General features: G+C 39.5%; 1 protein-coding gene across 1 annotated transcript; it reads left to right on the forward strand.

Moving 5' to 3' along the window:
* The first annotated feature begins 1,594 nt into the window (after positions 1-1,594).
* CHIC1 (cysteine rich hydrophobic domain 1) lies at positions 1,595-19,692 on the forward strand. The gene is made up of 6 exons (XM_082061777.1): positions 1,595-1,762; positions 8,101-8,155; positions 14,944-15,099; positions 17,946-18,002; positions 18,228-18,287; positions 18,872-19,692. Exons 1-6 carry the CDS (start codon positions 1,602-1,604, stop codon positions 18,920-18,922), a joined length of 540 nt encoding a protein of 179 aa, XP_081917903.1. The 5' UTR covers positions 1,595-1,601; the 3' UTR covers positions 18,923-19,692.
* The last annotated feature ends 685 nt before the right edge of the window (positions 19,693-20,377 follow it).

Below are 20,377 nucleotides of genomic sequence, written 5' to 3' on the forward strand. Positions count from 1 at the left end.
GGCTTCAAGACTTTCTTTCTATGGGTTATGAATGGCAATCACATATATACAACTGAAAATGAGTGGAAAAAATATTAGATCTTCAATAATAGAATTACTTCAATTTTTTATATATGTTTTTAAATAGGACATCTTTTTAATGTCTGGTCAATGACAGTGAGATACACTCTGTCCTGGACTTTCTCTGCAATTTATCCACAATATTCATCACTGGACAAGAGAAAATATTTTGACAAAAATGGCAGAACATAGAACATGTGTTTTAATTTCATTTTGTAACAACACTTTGTCTCTTAGTTATGATTTTTTTTCTTAAGTTCTTAGAGTGTGATTTACCTGCAACTCCACATAACATGGAGACTGAGCTGAAGTAAGAGTATGCAGCAGTGATAAAACTGTAGATCTCATAATTTTGCTTTCCTAAGCAGCAAGAGATTTCCCAATTGAGTCATCTGCATTTTGCTGCAGTCTAGAAAGCCCTGAAAAACAGCAAAGACAATTTACAATGAAAGTCTGTTTCTAAAAACAGCAGACAGGAGATGCAAACCCTCCTCTTTTAGGAGCAGGCGAGCTCCCTTCCTTACAGTAGCTGTGGGTCAGGAGTTCATATTTGGCCAGATACCAGACCCAACACAGAGCTACACTAACAGTAAAAATTAATTAATTAATTAAAAACCACACACAAAAAAACCCACAAACCTTCATAGAATTTTAGTTTTGATCCCTATATTGCAATTATGAACACTAATATTTTTTCTGGCTTACTTTCCATTTGCAATAGGTCACTAGTAAAGTGCTTAAAGTTACTTGAATGATAATTTACACCTGTGTGCAGGGGGAAGGAGCATTCCTCTGTTCTTACTATTCTGGGAGACTTTTCTTCCCCAATGTTGGTATCCCTGTGCTGATATCGTTCCCTCTGACCACCCACTGACCCTCTGACCACTTCGCACAGAACTCCATTTCCGAACCAACCAACGAACCCCAGGAAACCACCTCAAAGCTTCGGGAAAATTCGACAGCCACAGGCCTCGTCATAAACATCACACCCCCCATCCCTCACTTTCCCCTCGGTCACCCTGAGTGGCGCGTTTATAACCCGAGGAAGTAAGCGACGAGAGATGAAAGGGGAAGAACAGAAAGCCTATACCCGCCTGCTTTTATTAAAAACGCCACAAAAATACACCTGGAAACGGGGTGCAAGCGGGACGACCCCCGCCCGCCGCGCAGCCGCCTCCTCCCCTCAGCAGCGCCCTCGCGGCGGCTCGTGACCCACCCCGCGGCGGGAAGGAGCGCGCGCACGTGCAGCGCGGCACAGCCGCCTGTCAGCGGCACCGGCCGCCGATCCTCCCCGCAGGCACCGCCTACCCGAGACACCGCGGGGGTTGCCCACGGCCCCTCGCAGCCGCACCCTCCGCAGGAGGGCGGGGAAGAACCCAACTCTCCCCATCCGTCCCGCAAGCGGAGAGAATGTTCCCTCCCCTGGCGGGGTGCGCGCCCCTCAACACTCTCACTGCCCCGCACTGCGCCTGCGCGGCGGCACTGGCGCACAGGGCTCCGCCCCCGGCGCGCAGTGCGCAGGCGCGCGGGGAGGGCTTGAGATGAGCGTACTACTCCCCAATATGGCGGACTTCGACACTATCTATGAGCTGGAGGAGGAGGAGGAGGAGGAGTCCGAGCCTGTGGTGCGGAGCCAGGAGCTGCCTCGGCCCCGCGACGCGCCGGATCCCGTAGCGGTACGGGGTGCCGGCCACATCACCGTGTAAGGAGTGGGGGCTGGCGGCGGGCACGAGGCAGCGTGACAGGCCGGTGTGGCGGGGGCGGCGGCGGCCGGGCGGGAGCACCAGGTGCGAGCACCGGGTTGGAGCGCCGGGCTGCCGGGGCACGGCCGCCCGCTGGCGGTGCCTGGAGGGGGTAGGGACGCGAGGAGGATTGAGCCCCGTCCCTTTTTGCCCCGAGCCCCCCACCCCCAGGACGCGAGCTGCCCGCAGCGCCGGGAGCTACAGCTCTGCTCCCCCCGACCTCGTCACCTGTTTCGTGAGAGGAGTTTTGCTTTTAACGTGTTAAAACGGGACACTTGGCGTTTCCCAGTAGCTTGAGGCAGCCCTAAGTCATGAGTGATCACCTGAAGTTCAGCCGGGTGTTGGGTGCAGAAGCAGCAACTGATCAGCCCTGACAGTCCTGAGTGTGCTTTCTGCAAACAATCTGTTCGATAGAAAGTAAACACCACACCATGCGAGGGTCAGCAGCCTGTTCGAACAATTCGCCGTGAGCCTTCTCTGCCTCAGCTGGGCCATGGAGTCCCCACGCTGCACTGCAGAGGAGGCACATGGCCACCCTGTACTTTATTTGCTCCAAACTTAGTTATGAGTTTGGTTTAGGCTAAATGTTTTTATCATCACAATGTAATGTGAGCCAGAATGTTTACTACTCATTTAAACAGTTGGAACAGAAGATGAGCAAATTGTGAGGTGATGTTTAATTGTAGGGATTTTCTTAATATTCCTACTCCTGCAAGTGGAGGACTTAATGTAACTAAGTACATCTGTAACAAGTTGCTGGTTGTTGCATTAATTTTTTGTGGCAGGAGGGGAGATATTGAAGTTTTTGTATTGCAGCGATCCATCAAGCTTGTGTTGCTTTAGGACTGTCTGTGGATTGCATAAAAGAATGCACATTTCTCTCTGTAAATAGGTGCAGTGTGATGTAGCTATCTGCAGCAAAAACACTGGGTGGGGAAGGCTCTCTCATCTTAAGAGAACTAATGTTGGATTTGATACAGTGTCCATCATGTAAGTCTGAACCAGTTTGCATTGAGCTAGTGCCAGTGGGTAGTTGCTGCTGCACCACAGTGTACTTGCTTGTGTTGATGGAATTTCTTTCTGTCCTTACCCCAAATAGCATGTGACCTGACTAAAGGAGGGATGTAACACAAGCAAAATGATCAGAATACCACCTACCCATCTTATTAGTTATCTGGCTTTAAACGCTAAACTGGAAGAAATGCTACACACTTGCTTTGTCTGCCGTAATGCTTTTTGTGTATTAGTGACGTTCCTTAAAGTTTCTTCTTGGCTTCAGCATCTTTTGGGGTTGGGCAGGAGCATCTCCAAGAGCTCTGTCAACTAGTGATGTCTACAGCAAAAGAAAGCAATACTTGTAAGTGATGTGGAAATCATGAGCCCTTGTAACTACCTGAACTGAATTTCCATGCACCTTATTTTCCCTTTCTTCCACTCCTTCTAGCTTTCTTCCTGTAACAAGTATAACTTCCTGAATGGTAGAAGGCAACTTTCATCAATTCATGACTTATTTTTAAATCTCTATTAATAGAAACAGTGGATGTTATGAATAAAATGCCAATAAACCCTGGACGCTGTAGTATGTAATCCTAACTTCCTCATTAAATGGGACATATTTTGCTTCCTGAAGAGTTTCTGGTTTGTATGTGTCAGCTCTGAAATTCCATCACTTTTTGATCACATGGATGCTGCTGCTTTTGAAATCAGTTGGTTTCACAAGCAGCCTGCTCTACTTACTGAAGTAAGATACATCATTCAGTAAAACTCTTATTTGTTTTCTGAACCTGCCTGGAACAGTGCTGGTAAAAATTTCTGTCCTGATAAGTCAGACACTGTATTACAAAACAAACAAATGAAACCTCAAAACCCCAGTTATTTTTAAAAAGCCATCGTCTTCCTTGGATTTTTGTTTCAGGTGCCTTCTGTTCTTCATCTGATGTGGCCTTCTTGGATGCTTTTGGTGTATAGGGAAGGGATAAGTCTCTAATTCCAGGGTCATTTTCTGGTCCAGCTTGAAAAGTACAGGCCTCTTATAAAACTCCCAAGTTAGTAGATTCAAACTATGTATTACTTTCTTGCATGAGAGTTTTTATTCTTATGACATTGTCAGTGAGCTGCTGACCCTAACAGAGTTCTACTGCAGTATCCAAAAGTACTAAATATACATTCCGGTAATCTTCTGAGGGTTTTTTAGCAGGATCTTGCTTTTCACACTGACTGTTTTACTAACCCTTTTGTGCATGTTGAGTGATCATGTAAAGTGTATTTGTTTTATTTTACTCACAAAAAGAGAATGTGTGTGAAAGCAGTTAGCAAAATTTATGCTTATCCTGTTTGATGCTCTTTCACTCTAGAAGATTCTTACTTTGAAAAAATTAACTGGCAGTCATATTTATTGTTTTAAGAAAGCTTTTGAATTTTAGCACAGAGAAATTACTAGAACCTGGTAAATGCCTTTTCTTTGCTTCTGAAATTCCATTTTAGTGACTTGTAAACCCATTGTTCGCTGTTTCTTGCGTAGTCAGTGTGACTCTGGTTGGTGTATCCAAATATCTCGACAGAAACGTTTTTAGTGAAGACTGAGTCATATGCCTACCAAAACAACAGTCATGACTTTCAAAAACAGAGCAGTAAACAAACTCTAACTTGCTTTCAAGTTTTAATTTTTCTGACTTTTCCGTACTGTGAAGTCAGTGTGAATGGATAGTAATGAGGTAATGAAATGGCCATTAAACACATTTTTGCCCTTAGCATGCAGCTTGTGATTCCTGCTTAAATCTGCAAACTTCCTGATTTTTTGATACAAGTGAACTTTTGATCTTTTCTTTAGGAGGAAGGATTTGCAGTCCAGGTGCTAACAGAAAGCATGTTATCATCAATTAGGGAAGGCAGGGGAGAGCCACATGCTCTCACTTGTGATGACCTTTGATTTTTGTCTGTTATTACTCCATCTTCTGCATAATCAAAGTAGCGGATTCCATGTTTAAAACAGCAAATCACCTCAGCCTTCTGCTAGTTATCAGAACCTTAGCTTTCCAAAACATTATCCATGGGTAAGGATGCTCTTCAGTAATTCTGTTGGCTTCATAGGAAAAGGTCCTAGACTAGGAAGAGAAAGTATTCAAAGAGATTTCAGCTCAGGGCTCTGAATTAATGTCTTCTTTATTCTCTAACGCTGGACAAAGCTTAGATGATACTTCACAAAGAACAGTATGTAGGCTCTGGGTTTATCTGTTCAAGAGAGTTTAAATGTGACCAGGATTAGTTGTGGGGAAAGGAGCCATGCTGAAAGGAGTTTGGGGAGCCTGTTGTACGAGAGTTGACTAAACGGGTTTAGCTCATGTAGTCTAGGAAGACTGATTACTATCTATAAGTACAGTAGTGGCATAAACAAGAATGAAGCACTATTAAATTCGAAAGTAAAAAGAATTGAAAAAATAAAGGTAAAGCACCTGTAAATATGTCTGTTCTAGATATGAGAAAGTGTTTTCCAAAATTTTCTGGTTTCAGTTCTCGGGACAGGAAACCTTCCTTATGCTTTGCAAACTAATGGGAAGAATTTTATAATGTGATACCTGTTGCAGGTGGGGTTTGCAATTCATGATTCAGGGTGTTCTTTTCAGTCTTTATGTGGGATTTATGAACATTGTTACAGCTCTGGATGACAAGTTGCATTCTGTCCACTTTATAAATGAGGGAAAATGAGATGGACTTGTCTGCTGCCATACATTGAACCAGGGACATGGAGACAGAGAGAACTAGAAAGTGAGGTCACCCTAGTTCCAGCATTGTTGCCTATAGGCAGCAGTGCTTTGCTTTTCGAGATGTTTGTCATCCAGTGAGAAAATTGCAACCCAAGTATCCGGGTGACTTAGCTGAATTTCTAACCGTTAGTACACCGAGGGCTTGGAGAACTTGCCTGGAAGTAAGTTGCCAACAACTGATGTTTTAAATGATTTAAAGGACAGGTAATGGAAGTTACTTTACATAGCAATTTTTAAATAAACTTAATTTTAGAAGACTTTGTAGGCCAAATCATGCTAGATCATTAGTCTGTTGTAGAAGGTCCAGTGAAGTTGCTTGTCTCATAATCAAGACTTTTAAGTCTTAACTTTTATATTAAATATTTTAATAACACTTCATTACTTTTACAAAGTTGCTTGCAAAGCTATAGAACTATACAACATTCTGCTTAAACATTTCTAGAAAAAAGAAATCTCGTTGTATTTGGTTCTTGAGCTCTGCATTCCTCCCCTCCCCATCTAATAAGAGTTTAATGTTTCTGAACGGTGGTAAATCATCACAAGGAGGGTCTGTAAAACTTCTAGAGAAATTACAGTCAAAATCTTTAATGTTCTTCTACCCGCTTGCAGGTGTCAGCGTAAGAGAGATGCATTTCTGTCACTTAGGTTTCTTGGATGTGTTAGAACTGAATGAAGTATTTTGGCAACTGATACAAAGTTTTGGGTGTTAAATATGTTTCATGACATTATCAGCCTTCAAATTTAATGTCATAAAATACATTTTGGTCTTGTATTCTTAATAGATCTAAATCGGAAAGCACTAACATATGTTACTCTTTATGGAAACCAGTGATGCAATGGGAATTTTAGTGAGTATATGTGACCAGTGAGATAAAAGATACTATGTATGACTTAGGAAGTTTGTAAACTACAAATTGTTGAAGGTCAGAAGAGTATTTTGGGGAAATGCTAGTATGTTTGCATTTTTTTCTTTACTTTTGCTGTTTCCTAGGTATCTGCTACTGGTCACTATAGGAGTCAGTGTTCTGGGCTAGGGCACCTTTAGCATGATTTAGTGGAATTAGCCTGTTAAGTGGGTAGAGGAAATAATTCTGCAGTATTACCTGAAATTTCCATATTGTCTGATTGCTACTTCACTACACTTACAGTTTTAACTGTTTGATTTCGTAGCATCGTTAACTAATTTGACATCATTCCAGTTCACTTGAGTATGCAGTAGCCCACGCTGTTCAGTCCCATTTGCTTGTAGAAACTTGGTGAAAATACGTTGAATAAAACAAACACAAATAGGTGGCAATTGGTTACAGTACTTAGGACAGCTTAAGAGAAAAAGGTTGAGATACCTCAATTACTCTTTGGGGTTGGTTTTTTTTTAATGTTTTACACAACTAGTGCTCCAGTTTGCTGCTGTTTTATAAGAGTCAAGGCTCTGACTTAAATTAGCCATTGAAGTACTTGATTGGACTTCACCAGTATTGTTGACAAACATTTTAATTAGCTTCTGGGATTTCTCAATACAGGGCAAGTTCTTTTATAGTGCTTATCTGTTCTTTAAGGTTTATTTTACGTTATTGTATACTTTTTTGTAAACAAGTCACATTGCCAGGTTTGGATATCTGAATTTTACAGTGTGCACATAGGTGCGTATGTATTATGTAATGATAGGGGACTGATGACTTTTCAGCAACATGCATATTTGTGCGAGTGACCAGTAAGGAGTATTTCAGGTGTCAGTTTGACTCAAAGCAGTTACTCTCTCTCCAGAAGGTTTGTTTCTGCAATAAATATTGCAATACTCAATATATTTGTGCTCCCTGTTTTAGCTGTGATCCTTTTGGATGTTTGTTTTAACAAAAATACTCAGGAGATAGGTTAGCAGAGCTGACAGTGAAGTTGATGTACACTGTATTTAACTTTACAAACTTAACATTAAGCTCTGTTCAAGCACAGTCACAGTGATGCCTAAGACTTAATTTTCCTGAAGTTCACAGTTGTTTTGAAGCTGTTCTTTGTGTAGGCTCTTAACATGTTTTGCACGAGATAGTTTAACTCAGCCCAAAGCAGTTTTTTTAAAACAATATGGTTACAAATTCCAATGATGATGACGAATGGGTTTCTTATGACTAGCTTTATCTGTTGCATGTGAATAAATTGCATGAGTAAGAAAAATAGCACTGGAAGGATTTTTGAACCTAGTAAAAGTGAAATTTAATAGCTGGATCTCTTGTTTCTTAAAGCAAGTAAAGATTGAAACTCACTGCCCTCTAATCATAAAAGAATTTTTGCATTTTTAGCAACTTAAATGTATTGAAGTAAGGCAACAACTTATATTTCTTTGTCTTAGAAATTACCTTATGAGTGATACACAAGACCTTATATAAACTTAGATTGACAGCTTATGAAATAATGTAAATATAAGGGCAAAATAAATTAATAGGTGTTTTTAAAGTAAAAAAAATCTATTACAGTTTTTTATTAAGGGAAACAAAAAAAGTTAGGTGGAATATATTTTGTTTGTCTCTTTTGTTTTCAAGGTTTGGCTTGAGCAACAAGTTTGATACAGAATTTCCTTCTGTTCTGACAGGGAAGGTAAGTGTGAGATTAAACTGTTCTTTTAAATGGAAAGATCCAGTGCATCCGGTGGTTTCTGTGTTACGAATACATGCTCATGAATCCACAGGCCAGCGCTGCGCTGTTGAATTCACTCTGTCCTCTATGAGCTACCTGGTTGATGGCCAGTCCCTACAGTGTACTTGGAAACAAGAAAAAATGATTTGCGGTCATTGCTGTCATTATTGGCATTCTAAACACAGAAAAACTCAATGTGGCATCATACTGTTTTCATGGCCACAATCTACATGAAAGCAAGAATCACTTAACCTTGCTTTATAGATATCTGGCATTTAGGCTACCTCCTGTGTAAATGAAATTATTTCAAATACTAGACCTCTCTGTTTAATATTTCTGTCAAGCCTTGAGCTTATATTAGATGTCTGAAAGAGAATCTGTTTTATCTGAAGCTCTAGGGAACAAAACATAGTGTTAAATCTACAAATGAAGTAGCTTTTTAGTACATTTTCAGAAATAGAATAATTGTTTAGTTCTGAAAATGAGTGGTGACAATTCTCTTGCTTTCTCTGGAGGCCTGTCATCTTATTAAATGCAAGTTTAATAAATATTAATTTGTAGCTATTAATGAAATCTTGTAACAAAAATCTTGGTTATAAATTCATAATCATATTTTTTGTATTAGACTTAAATTTTGAATTCTTTTTCTCTTGGATTTTTTTCTTTCTGCTCTTTCATCCTGTAGTGCTTTCATTTTGCCTCATTTTATATCCCCCTTGTCTATTATTTCCAGAATTTGTGAAGAAAATGTTTATTTGGCTCTTACTACTTTCTCTAATGTTGTACCATAAGCTACACTACCTCTGCAGCCTCTTGCAGTAGCTGTTGAGTTATATCAACAATATACTAAAATGCATCTGGATGGCGTCTCCTGGTTCTGCCAAATCCGTCTGGGGTTTTTCTCCTTCATTTTCACCCCAGAGCAGAATGAATGAAGTACTTGCGTTGAATTTGTCCAGCTTTTTTGACAGCAGTGCAGTTGAAAAGCAGGTTGCTGTTTGGAGTTTTGGGTTGTTAAAGGACAGCCTGGGAAATCTGCGCTTGCTTCAGAGTCTTACTGAGCTCAGAGTCATCTTACTAATTCCATAGTATGTAATGTGAGGGCTGCTGATAACACCATTTGCGTTTCACCACGTTGCATGTCTAAGGTTTATTCTTTTCTGCGAAGCTCTTCCTGATTACTGAAAAGCCACAGAATACTTTTTGGAAATAGCAATTTTTATGTTCTTGTAGCCAGGTTGTAGTTTATTATAAATAAGCATATAGAAAATACTGTTGAGGGTTTTGATTGCGGGGTGACAATAAAACCCTGGCAGATGTATTGTTAACCTCCTCTCCTCCCCCGCTTCCCCCTTTTGCCCCTCCCTCTCCCCCCTTCCCACTCAGCACAGGCGTTCGGGAGGGAAAGAAGGACAGAGAGAAGAGAGTTGGAAAAATTAAAAATGTTTTACTAATGCTACTGATAAAATAGACAAAATAATACAAAATATACAAAACCAATCTTGGAAGTCTCAGCAACTGCAGAGCCGGCACCCGAAGTCCTGGACTCTGCAGCCAACCGGAGCTGGATTCAGTCTGTCACTGGCCTCAGTTCACAGGGATGACTACCAAGGTCCTCTCCTAATGTCGGCCATAAGGAAAAAGGGACAAGAGGGACGAGATCCTCATGATCTCCCACTTTTATATTAAGTATTCACGTGAATGGAATGTTATACACAGTTGGTCAGTTTCTTGGTCACCTGTTTCTCGTTGCCCCTCTTGGGAGATGCCCATCCATGCTTATCAATAACTTCTCATTCCATTGCTGTGTTTCCCAAAACATGTATCTGGTTCTCCAGGAAAATGCAGCTGATACGAAGCTTTAGCTGACAGGCAAATTCACTAAAAGAGAAACTTGGCTTTTAACAAAACCTGGACAAATACTTATCAGGAAATGTTAAAACTTGATTATGTAGGTTAACTTCTTTCTCGCTCTCTAAATTACGTGTATATTAAAAAACCGCAAAGCCTGCAATTTTTAATACAAGCATCAATGCCATTTTCCACTTTATTTTTCTCCTCTCGTTAAATAGTGAACAAAAGCTATATTTAAAGATCAGTTGACAACTTGGACTTAATTTTGCAAAGAGAGGAAAGAGGAAGTTGTTCTGCTTGGCATTTACCCTTCTCCTTGCATAGATCTAATCAGTGACTTTGCTCTATGGAGGTATGCTGCTTCTCTTGAGAATCTTGATATCCTGTTAGCTTTTTCTCATATATGGATTTGAGTGGCATGCTGAGTAAGAAGACCTTGAAAATAAATTAGTTCCCTTTTGTGGGGAAAAAACTCCAATCAAATGAGGTAGTAAACCTCATTTTTTTCTTACTGTCTGCCACATGCTGTTATGAAAGACATTAAAAACCACAGTTGTGGGTTTTTTGGTTTTTAATACTTTCATGAATTGCAAGAGATAAATCTGTGACTTCCAGCGGTTGTGGCAGTCAATCACTTTTTTTCCCTTATTGAAAATGAAAACTCATTTTTTCAAGTAAGGTTTTCTTCAGAGACCCTCATAAATAATTCATAATAAAAAGAATTTCAGTCAGTTGATACACCACTATAAGATCTTTTACTGCTCTTAAAATACAAGTTTTTACTTGTTGTGAAATCACAAGTTTTGAATCGCATAGCGACTGTTTATATTAACAATTTGTGATTAAAAGATTTATTATGAACTTGCATTGGTTCACAGCTAGTATAAGGTAATGTCATACTTTATTCAGATTGTCTATGTAACATTAAGTTTAATGGCTTTGTTTTCCAATGTAAATTGATATTAATAATATATCCCATTTGTTAATAGAGTGTAAAAGATGAAATTGTTAGGTGGGGTTGATAGATTTCTCTGTGGTAATAGAGAATAAATACAGATGAAGATCTGGGGTTTTAAACACAGAATGAAAATCTATCCAACGCACAATAAAAATCCTAAATAGATAAAACTATTGAGCTACACCTTTCATGTGTTGGTCTTAGCTAGTTCAGCTAGATAGACTTGGTATTCGTCTTGCCCGTTGAGACACAAGCTTCATCTGGTTTATAAATACCGAGCTAGTTTTTTGACCAGTGTGTTCTGCTCAATGGAATGTTTTAAGAAAAGATTTGACTACACTTAATACAGAGGCAATACTTAGGCCAAAGTCCAGTCACATTATTAAAAGCTAAATTTAAATTCTGGCTAAATTTAAATTCTGTGTGCTACAGCTTTATAGGATTACTAATTCTTTTAAAAGAAACATTTAAAGCTTTTAACAAAATACTCTTCATGGTGTATGGCACAGTAGCACACACTGCTCCAGGTGACAAGAAAATAATGGAGCTGGCGAACCTTAGGGGAGAAAGTAGAGTTTCCTGCTCTGATCTTAAAGCAGTGAAGGTCCCGTACAGAGATTATTGTGCAGTGCGGGGAAATGTAAGCCATAAAATGTGCTCTCCGTATTGTGATCCCATTGCCACACATGATGGATAGGGTTTGTGATCATGATGATTGGAGGAGAAAGATCAGGCCTGCTGGGCTTTACTTGCTCTCTTCCTGTGTTTGTAGATTCTCTTGCATCCTGTTGTAAAATATTATGACACCCCCTCCCTTCCTTTTATGTTTGGGGTTTTTTTTCCTCCCTTAAAGACCTAAAAGGAACTTATGTCTCTTTACAAGGTTTACTACACAGCCAGGAGCTATGTACTTATCTCAAGTCTTTTCAAGACCCAGACAGAAACTCTCCAAGAGACTTGCCAAAAGTACCCAAAAACTAGACTGTATTAGGGAGCTTTCTTTGTGCAGGAGGCACCATTCATTCTCTGCTTGAAATATATTAGTTATTTCATATTAACCTTTCAATATCTGTACCTGCAAAAAAGGTGAAATTTAAAATTATGCCAGAATATCAATAAAATTATTTGGTGACTGTTTCATTTGAATACCATTTTATTATTAAATTAGAACAGTTTGTTTATTTACAGATTTTTCATTCTTCGTCACTGTGTAACAATGTATAACTGTTACTGAGCTGTAAACTGAGGGCAAGAAAACTGTGTTTGCTTCTATTTGTCACAGAATTAGGCTTATCTTGGTCACCAGTTCCTTTAGTTTCAAATGAAAATGTGTCATTGACTGACAGAAATATTCTTTGTCATTACATTTCTTGAAAGTAGAAAGATATCCAATAGCTTGGGTTAGGCAGAACCATCATGAGTCATTTCATCTTGCAGCTAAGAGATTCATCTTTACATGAAAGTATCCGGTGCATTAGTAGGTAGCAGTGGTGCTTTCATAATATTGTATTAAGGTAAACTTCATACCAAAATTTCTGAAATAGAAATTTTCTCCGTGTCTTGCTGGCATCCCAGGTTGGTTTCTAGTTCAGGCATTTGCAGTGCCATCCTCTACAGGAAGGAGAGTACATCAACATTGTTCTGGTAAAACAGCATCAAACTGTTAACCTGACGAGAACAGGGGCTCCTTTAAAAGCAGCACAGAAATAGGGAATCTCACCATCCCAGTGCTTTCTTATTATTAGGTCCCAAATTTTTCTGCGAGCTCTGGTCTAAGAATCTGCATGACTTCGTGTTGGATGTTGTCACCGGTTATAAGATTTCTTCATGTTAAACTAAATTTTACGCCGTGCAATTCCCTTGTCTTTGGTGGGTTCATACAGCTGTATTTTGGGGTTAAGGGTGTGGTGTTGTTAAGGGCAGTAAACTTTGTGTCTAATAGAAAAGGAAACATTGTATTTTCTTAGTGGGATTCATTGTGAAAATACCAATGGGGTCAAGTAAAAAAACCACCACCACCACCACCAAACAACTTGCTTTCAGATAAACACATAGAATGATACATATAAAAATTTCAAAAGACTTACTAAAAAAGTGCCATTTGTGTACATTCAAATGTTAAGAACATGTAAACATCCCTAAGAGCTGAGAATGCTAGTTCGTTAATGCGCATAGTCTCGGTTTACTTAGAAGCATGTCTGCAGAAGCTCTATGTTACTCATACTGCATACAACCAACCCAATTATACTTTACTACAACACTTGCTCCCACATTGAAGATGAAATGGTCTTACTCATGTCCATTGATGTTTGTGGTATCCTAAATACAGGAGCCAGCACTGCCAAAGAGATCTGTAAAACCACCCGTTTCAGATACGTGCAAGTACGGGCTAGTTTTCCACATTGCAGTGTGATTTTTGTTCTGCTCATTGAAAATGTCCCAATACATGGGATTTCTGGGAGGGGTTGCCCCCCCCTTTTTTTTAATTAAGCTGTATACTTAATTTCTGCTACAAAATAATCACAATGTTAAATTATGTTCTTATATTACTAACTGTAGACCTGGCTTGTGTACAAACGCAGCTGACCTCTGACTCCATCCTGCATGGTGATCTGAATGGCCAGGAAACAGATGTTGTATTTATTTACTCCCTTTCCTGCTACGTTTTAATGAATTTGGCTCTTGTGAATAGGCGGAGGTAGCAGAACCAGGTCCTCTCCGTTTCCGTCCCATAGTTTTGCTCCTTTTGTGAAAGGAGTCTTTGTCATTAAGTTAATGCTTTTGTTATTGTTCCCCTTGTTTGCACAATCAAATGAAGGGAGCTTGGTTTGCTTGGCTGCAGTTACATAGCTTTGTATACAGACTAATTCAGGGGGGTGGGTTTCTTCAGCATGGCAAGTAGTTAGGAAAGGTTTTTACTCTTTTTCTTTAGTTGTGTCTGACTGGTCAAATCTATTGATATGGATCTGATTATTCTGCTTTGTGCACTCGAATGCTGGATTGTGTTACAGTTGAGAGTGTCATCTTGGAGTCAATACCACGAATCTGTATTTGACTTGTCAGATGTAAGTTACTTAGATTCTGTAGAGAGAAGAGGGATTTGGGGTATGTAAATAGGTAAGTGCTCTCGCTCTTCTGTAAGAAACATGCTGCTACTGGGGAAAGGAGCTTGTTTTTGATAGAAAATGTGGTTTTCCGCTGTGACCCTGCAGTGGCAATATATAGAAAATATTATTTTGAGTAAGCTCTGCTGGATATTCTTTAAATAAGTCGGTTTTGAAAAGCTAGGCTTTATGCATAACCCCGTACAAGATGCATTTATTTGCCTTGAATATAATGTGTCCTTTCAGGCTTCCCTATTTTAGGAAACAGCCACAAATGAAGTTGTGGCCTCCCGTCGATATGGGCCACTCCAGGGATTCATCTGTAGACAGGGCTTCACCTTCATCCAGGCACAGTGTAGACTTGTACTGGTATGAAATTAATTTGGACAATATTATCCTTTTTTTTTTTTTATGTGACACACAAGTGTTTTTACTACCAAGCTGCCCCACGTTCCCTTGGAAACCCGATATCTGTCATTCCTCCTTTCTTTTTGGTCAGTGTAGCCAGTGCAGATGTTCCACAGCTGTGTCCCAATTCTAGTTTTGTTTGTTATCAGGACAGTTGATTTATTAATGGTGCAATAAATAAGGATGAGACTGTTCATCTAAGTGATGCTCAGCTTTTTAATGCAAGTTTTTGGAAGGTATGCACCATAAATTAATTTGGTACAGGAAATGGACTTTTCACGCTCACTGGGTGACCAGTGCTTTAGAGGACAGGGTCATACTGCATAATGCTGTTATATTTCATTGACGTTTTAATCTGTAGAGGCAATTATTGAGAAAATACACCTGTAATGGCTTTCCACTGAAGTTCAGCACTTCTGTTCCAGGTTGCCCCAGAAGAATTCAAGACCAGCATCAGTCGCGTGAACGCCTGTTTGAGAAAGAACCTCCCTGTCAATGTGAAGTGGCTGCTTTGCGGCTGTCTGTGTTGCTGCTGCACACTGGGCTGTAGCCTGTGGCCTGTCGTCTGTCTTAACAAAAGAGTAAGTACATGTTCCATTCTTCTTATTCGGTTTATTTTGCAATTACTGATAACATTAAGTAATGATTAATCATCTCATCCCCATTTCAAAACCCTTTTTTTGTTTCACTTACATTCAAAAGGTTATTCCATTTTGATGTTTCTTAGAAAACAGAAAAAATGTTTATTAATGAAGGAAATTACACCAAATTACCAATCGAATTAGTAGTTTTAGGAATAGCTAATCCCATCTCAGTTTGAAGAACAGGATGGAGTATATGATAACCTATTTTCCAGGATTTCCAAAGGTCTGAGAATTGAAATAAATGAGTGCAGAACTATGACTCTGACCTGCAAAGACTGCCTGAACTGGAGGCGAAATTACTTTTCTTCTTCACACACAGCCCAGAATAATAATTATTATTTTAATTAAAAATCACTTTTTTGTATGCTATAGATACTGTAACATTTCAGAGCTGAGGCTTATTCGATGTACTTTATTGTGCTGTTTCTATTAAGAACAAACACAAATTCGTTCTCTATTTGGGAAATTTAAAGACTTCCCTTTTACTTTTTTTTTTTTTTAACAGAAAGTTGACAACTCTTGTAATCAGGTCCAAAGTAATAATTCTGAAAAGCACTTTAGCAATATCACGTAAAGGTAATCCTAATTACCTCCATGGTTAACATGGGTTACATTTAGAGTTGATTTATCACAGAATTGACTGGGTTGGAAAAGACCTCAGGGATCATCCAGTCCAACCCTTGGTCCAACTCCAGTCCATTGACTAGATCATGGCACTAAGTGCCATGTCCAATCTCAGTTTAAAAACCTCCAGGGCTGATGAGTCCAGCACCTCCCTGGGCAGCCATTCCAATGCCTGACCACTCTGTGCAAAGAATTGCTTTCTAATCTCCAGCCTAAATTTCCCCTGGCAGAGTTGAAGCCCATGCTCCCTTGTCCTATTGCTGACTGCCTGGGAGAAGAGCCCAATCCCCACCTGGCTGGAACTGCCCTTCAGGTAGTTCTAGAGAGTGCTGAGCTCACCTCTAAGCCTCCTCTTCTCCAGACTAAACAAGCCCAGCTCCCTCAGCCTCTCCCCATAGGGCTTGTGTTCAAGTCCCTCCCCAGTCTTGTTGCTCTTCTCTGGGCCCACTCCAGCGCTTCAATATCCTTCCTGACCTGAGGGGCCCAGAACTGAACACAATACTCCAGGTGTGGCCTCCCCAATGCAGAGCACAGGGGAAGGATCACTGCCCTTGTCCTGCTGACCACGCTTGTTTGGATACAGGACAGGACACCATTGGCCTTCTTGGCCACCTGGGCACACTGATGGCTCATGTTGAGCTTCCTGTCCATTAGTCCCCCAGGTCCCTTTCTGCCTGACTGCTCTCCAGCCACTCTGTGCCCAGCCTGGAACGCTGCAGGGGGTTGTTGTGGCCAAAGTGCAGGACCTGGCGCTTGGCCTTGTTGAACTTCATCCCATTGCAATCCGCCCATTTTTCCAGTCTATCCAGATCCCTCTGCAGAGCCCTCCTGCCTTCCAGCAGGTTGACACTCCCTCCCAACTTGGTGTCATCAGCAAACTTGCTCATGGTCTCAATCCCCTCATCTAAATCGTCAATAAAGATGTTAAACAGGAAGTAAATGTCTAGGAAATGCATAAATAGGAATAGTGTAATGGTATTTTTTGAAGCCGTGTGGTTTGTAAGACTTGTGGTGATGTGTTGAGATAAAGCCAGTTTCCTAAGTGAAGGAGAAAAAGGCAAGAAAACCCAATGACTGCTTTGGAAAGAATAACCTCCAGTTTTATAGCTGAGCATGATGTTACATGGCATGGAATGTCCCTTTGGTCGATGCTGTTCAGTAACAGCTAAAACACTGATGTGGTATCAACACTATTTTAGCCATAGATCTAAAACAGCACCATATAAACTGCTATGAAGAAAATTAACTCCAGCCCAACCAGTCCCCATACACTCATCTAGCAACAAAAGGCATTATGAGATCCAAAGGCTGGAATATGAAACCAAGACAGGTAAAACAGGTAACAGCGTGTACTTTTTAATTCCAAGGATAGCTTTGTTACTGGAAAAACATCCAAAGAAGTGGTGTATTTCCCCCCATTAAGTCTTTGACTCAGGACTGGATAGCTTTGTATCTTTTGTAATGAGATGGTTTAGTTCACCTACTGTTACCAGTTTCAGCAAAGAAATTGGTGGATAGAATTTTGTGGCATATTAATACAATGCAGGAACTACAGTAGGTCATCACAGTGGTCTTTTTATGACCTTAAAAAAAATCACTGAAATTCCCCAAATCTTCTCCTCTCCCACAATTGCAGAAAGAGCAAAACATAAAGATCACGTGCACTTTGGTATCCAAGAGTTGAAAATGCAGGCACTGTTTCTTGTGAGCTGGAGTTCTGCGCGACTGGGATTTTTTCAGGATTCAGATAACAATTCCATTAGGAAAATCTGGAAATGACATGTATGTGAATTATGTTTTGTCAGTAGACAACCTGTACTGACTGCAGTATTTGGCCAACTCTGTTTTGCTGGCTTGGCTGTGGTGTAGACAAAATCACTCAATTCATAAGGATCTCTTACTAAGTAAATGAATTCTGGGAAGGTTGTAGTCCCAAGTTAACAAAAAACCCGTGGATGTTTTGTTTTGTTTTTTTTCTGAAGGTGATCTGATGTTGAGGAGTGGGGAGTTGAAGTGGCAGGACTTCTATTTATAGTTTTTCTTGTGCTTGTTTCTGCTTCTATAAAACTAATTTTAAGTCAGAAATGTAGTAGCAGGATTCTTCTGGATGAGGCTGGCTAATGAACCATTTATAATACAGTTTTGGCTTACTTTTTTAGACTAGAAGATCAATTCAGAAGTTATTAGAATGGGAAAATAACAGACTATATCATAAGGTAAGTTAGAGTGTTTGTTTTCTTCAGCTTTAAGAATAGCAAGTTTTTTTACATAACTGGCATATAGGAATTTTAGAGTCTTGTTATAATTCTATACCATACTGATCTTAAACCTCTGTCTGAAGTGTTTCAGATCCTTGTAATTTGATATTGCTAATGCTTATTACATTACTCATCAAAACAGTGCTGTGGTATGCATTAATCCTTTGATAATTATTCTCTTAGCTTGGTTTGCACTGGAAGCTGAGTAAGAGGAAATGTGAAACTAGCAATATGATGGAATATGTAAGTATTACTTCCATTACTTATTTGGTATTTAACCTAACTATGATTTTATAGAGAAAATTTTTAACTTACTAGACTGTCACCTGTCCAAAAAAAAATCTTTGAGAACAACATGTTGTGTTTGATATACACCCATGAAAGCCACTTTTACCAAAAGCAACTGTGGCATATATTAAGACGTAGAAATTGTCAGCGCTAAACGTCTTTTTCACTTCATAAGAATGCTATGTTTGTAGTGCAGGTACGCTTGTTTCGGTCTGTAATTTGTAATGAGGGAGACACACTGGGACTTTGTGCATTGATGTGATTCCCGTACCAGTCCGTAGTTCTTTAACAGTTATCCACGTTTTCCGTTGGTATTCATAATTGCTTTGATTCAAATTCTTTGTGCGGAAATATTGAAGCCCTGTATTTCAGAACAACTAGAATATCTGCTTTGTTACTTGGGGAAACATTCCCTCCTTACAGAATATCTCAGATACATTTAGTCTTAGGTACTAGCTAATGTTGCATGGAAATTGTGCTGACAATTTGAACTTTTTGGTTACTGTGTTCTGTTCTTGTCTCTTTCCCTTCTTCAACAGGTAATATTAATAGAGTTCTTACCAAAATATCCCATATTTCGACCTGACTGAGGAACAGCATTTGATCGTTCATGTTACCTGTCATTTTCTACCCTTAGTGCCTTGTAGATGATTTTGGAAAGAAGATGGTCTACTTTGCTGTGACTTAAAAATGTTCTTCAGTAGAATATCTTCCTTGCTATGTTACTTTCTTTTGTTATTAAGAGAACAATTTGCACATTTTTTTATGTTAAATGAGGCTTCTATGTTGCACTCTGAATTTTTAACATTAACTGATATAGTTGCCACTAGGGATCTAACATCAGTGCTGCTTAAACTTGTTCTGAGCATGCTGCCTTATTAATTTCTATATTTGCTGTCCTCAAACATGCATCCTAATGCCATGTCATACTATATTTCATTCAAAACATCGCAGCCCTATAAACCCTCAATAGAAATGTCCAGGTAAGCATCTAGTAGTAATGACTTCAGTATAACTTGCTTGCATAGGACTTGCAATCAACAGCACTGGTTTTGTCCTGCACTTTGCAAAATCATCATTTACAGTAGGGGGTTAATTATTTTACCCACTATGGATTTGTAAATATTGACTCTTTGCATAATGTAAAGTGTGGTATGCCAAGGTTTACAGACTGTAATATAGCTCTTATTCTATTGCCAACAGCCCAACATCGTTTTATTCATTACATTTGCTAGTATCCCTCTGATTGTATAGACCCATTCACATGCTGGTTTTATGGTAAAGCCATAATGAGTTTGTACATGTTATCAGATGTGTAGGGCTCAGTTGCACTTTGTTTAGTAAATGGATGAAAAATGCATAGCATTTCTGTCTTTTTTTTTGAAGTATTTCAGGTGTTGTTTGTAGCATCTGAAATAGGAAGCTTAAATACTGTTCACCTTTGAAAAAGTTGCATTTGTGGGGTAGATGGTGCCTGCTACTAGCAAAATACCCTAAGGCCTCTTTTTAGTTAGGAATATATGGATGTCAAGTTTTGTTTTCTTTTTAAGTAAGGTAAAAAAAAATGGTTCATAATTGGGGACCTTCATTACTAAGGAGAAAAATTTGGAACAGCCAAATCAAAGCTGGAGTAACACTTTTTTTTTCTGTAGTGTGATAGTACTTAACAGTGAAGTGACACAGCATCCTTTTCTAGTGGAAATAAATTTTATCTAAATCAGAGTAATGTTTCAAAATATGCTGGCAGGAGGAAGTGGATCAGTTGAAAGTGTTCATGCTTATTTTTTGGCGTTCAGGAACAGACTGAAGAGCCACAAGCTGTGGAATTCTTAAGTATTTTTGGATTCTTCCCTGTTTGTCTGATCTCAGGAAGAGAAGTAACTGTAGAAAAACTTCCTGTAATGGCTGGCCTAAGCAAGACCACTCAATAATAGTAAGTGAATGAAAATTGATGCCAAGTTCCCTCCCTTTCTTAACTAGAAATAAGAAAGCAGAGAAAAGACAGCAGATGGCTGAGTATCTGCATGTTGTGATGAATATCATCA

This window comes from Streptopelia decaocto, assembly GCF_964273445.1.
Source record: "Streptopelia decaocto genome assembly, chromosome: 10".
In the NCBI taxonomy this organism is placed as follows: Eukaryota; Metazoa; Chordata; class Aves; order Columbiformes; family Columbidae; genus Streptopelia; species Streptopelia decaocto.